We start from the raw sequence: 2,268 nt of genomic DNA, 5'->3' as shown, positions 1-2,268 counted from the left end.
TGTTCCCCCTCAAAGAGGTCTTAGATCCTCTTGGGGATGTGAAGACTTTCCACTATAGGGCAGGATGGTCCCTAAAGCAGAAGTAGCATGTGTCCCTCAACTTCTTATTGCATCCAGTATGATCGTAGTGTCGGAGCAGAGGCAGGGCAAAATGTAGGCATGGGTAGATCTGTTGCTTTTCTGAAGAACACCAGCAAGCCAGTCCATGTGGGATTCTGCCATTGGTTTGGGGTCGTTTTGTCCAGCTCCATTCAGGGTGATTACACCGGCACACCCTGTGGTGGCCACCGTGGGACACGATGTGGTGCTGCCCTGCCACCTCATGTCGGAGCAGAGTGCCCGGGCTATGGAGGTGACCTGGTTTCGGGGACACTTCCCGCCCTACGTGCACCGATACAAGGCAGGGATGGACCAGCATGGTGATCAGATGCCACAGTACCAAGGGCGGACTGAGCTGCAGCGGAACAACCTCGACAATGGCAGTGTGGCCCTGAAGATCTTCAGTGTCTGCCTATCTGATGAAGGAAATTACACCTGCCTCATTCGTTCTGATTCAGACTATGAGGAAGCTGTCCTGGAGCTGAAGGTGACAGGTCTGTAGCAGGCATCCCCGTTTATGCTGCTTCTCGGGTCTCAGTATCTCCAGTTTTTATAGTTCTAGACCTGTCATCCATTTCATAAGGGTGTCCCTTTGGGAGCAGGGCATTGCCAAATCCCATTGTTTTCATCCTTAGAATAAAAGAAAATAACCAAGGTCTCCAGGAGAGCAAACATGATCCATAGAGCAGTGCTAAGGAACTCCTGAGATGTCCTACCTACTTCAAAAGTCTTCTTAGTGCTATTTCCACTGTGTGAATGGGCACATGGCAAAGAAACCGCAATGCGATAATGAAGGAAGGTCTTGGTCCATGTGGGTATGTGCTTGTGGCCAGGCTTGAAGGTTTTCTTGCCGAGGTGGTGGTCTCCAGAGCAGATTGCTTTGGATCACACAAAAAAGGCAGCAAGAAACTCCTCCGTGCTTCTGCCTCTGATTGCAGCCAGCACTTGAGATACCCCGTGCAACCCTGAAAAACAGGAACTTCTTCAATATTGGGGTCTAGACCTCTTTCTCTGCCAAAGGAAGGGTTGGATTCCCACAGGGAATAACCAGGGTTGCTCTGCTTTCCTCCAGCTGCCGGCTCAGCACCGCTCATCTCGCTGGAGGGCTACGAAGCTGGGGGTGTCCGGGTGGCATGCAGGGGTGATGGCTGGTACCCCCAGCCCCAGGTGCTGTGGAAGGACCACCAGGGCCAGCTGCTGCCTTCCACCTCCAAAAAGGTCAGCCGGGACGCGAGGGGCCTCTTCAAGGTCGAGAGCACCGTGGTCCTCAGCCAGGCTGCAAACCAGCAGCTGTCCTGTTCGATCCGTGACGCCCTGCACCACCACGAGAAGGATTCAGCCTTTTCCATGGCAGGTAAGCAGCCAGCAAGAGCACCGTTCCCAACGGAGCCACGTGCTGGAAGCTTTGCTGAAAAAACAAATAAATTAAGGGTTTGCACCCTGTGCGATGCAAATTTGCGCCACACAAGTGAATAAATGCGGCTTTGTAGCCGTGCTTGCACGAGGTCACTGTCAAAATTCACGTGTCGTATCTTCAAGTTTAGGTTTAGGGGTTTAAAAAAAAAGACATTCTAGCACATTTTTGGTATCGGCATCAAAATTCATGAGAGCTATCTCTGCTGATGGTTTTAAGGGGAAAAAAGACTTCCTAAAGCATTTTTGATTGATACCCACGTTAAATGCAAACATTTATAACACTACAACCAAATAACAATGACAAACCAACCCGTGCCCTCCGTCTTCCCCACTGCAAAATCCCGTTTGGCCACTTTGGCGTGAATGACAACACCTCTTTTATTTAAAGAAAAAAGAAATTTTTGGACGATTGTTATTTTTTGCCTGGGAGGGAAATACGGGAATGGTGACCCAATGCTGAACTGGAATAACAGGATTTCGAGTCGCATTGCAATACCACATAGGTTTTCAGCTGCATCCGTCTCCTTTTTTTTACTGTTATGATGAACAATTTTGGGAAGCTAATTTCCCTGGAGAGCCCGTGCTGCTCTCCAGGTGACATCACTCCACGCTGCAGTTTTGCTGCTGAACCWAAAAATTTAACAAGAGTTTGGACTTTTTTTATTCCTGTGTTGCCTAACACAAAATAAGTCACCCCCTTCCACCTGAAAAGAAGAAAACGTGATTCTGTTAGGAACAATTCTGTCAGAAATC

The 2,268-nt window shown here is 49.1% G+C and overlaps 1 protein-coding gene across 1 annotated transcript in view; it reads left to right on the top strand.

The window, feature by feature from the left end:
- Positions 1-205: 205 nt before the first annotated feature.
- Positions 206-2,268, top strand: part of LOC146586856 (butyrophilin subfamily 1 member A1-like) — a gene marked incomplete at its 3' end in the record, with an annotated part of 6,220 nt that continues 4,157 nt past the window's right edge. The window contains exons 1-2 of the mRNA XM_085320573.1: positions 206-593; positions 1,172-1,453. Of these exons, the coding sequence (XP_085176699.1) occupies positions 206-593; positions 1,172-1,453 (670 nt within the window). The remainder of the gene's footprint in view (positions 594-1,171; positions 1,454-2,268) is intronic.

Source organism: Rhea americana, unplaced genomic scaffold (genome assembly GCF_003343005.1).
Source record: "Rhea americana isolate MKP2758 unplaced genomic scaffold, rheAme1 scaffold_640, whole genome shotgun sequence".
Taxonomy (NCBI): Eukaryota; Metazoa; Chordata; class Aves; order Rheiformes; family Rheidae; genus Rhea; species Rhea americana.
Note: the sequence above shows the minus strand (reverse complement) of the source record. Positions and strands in the feature narration are given on the sequence as shown.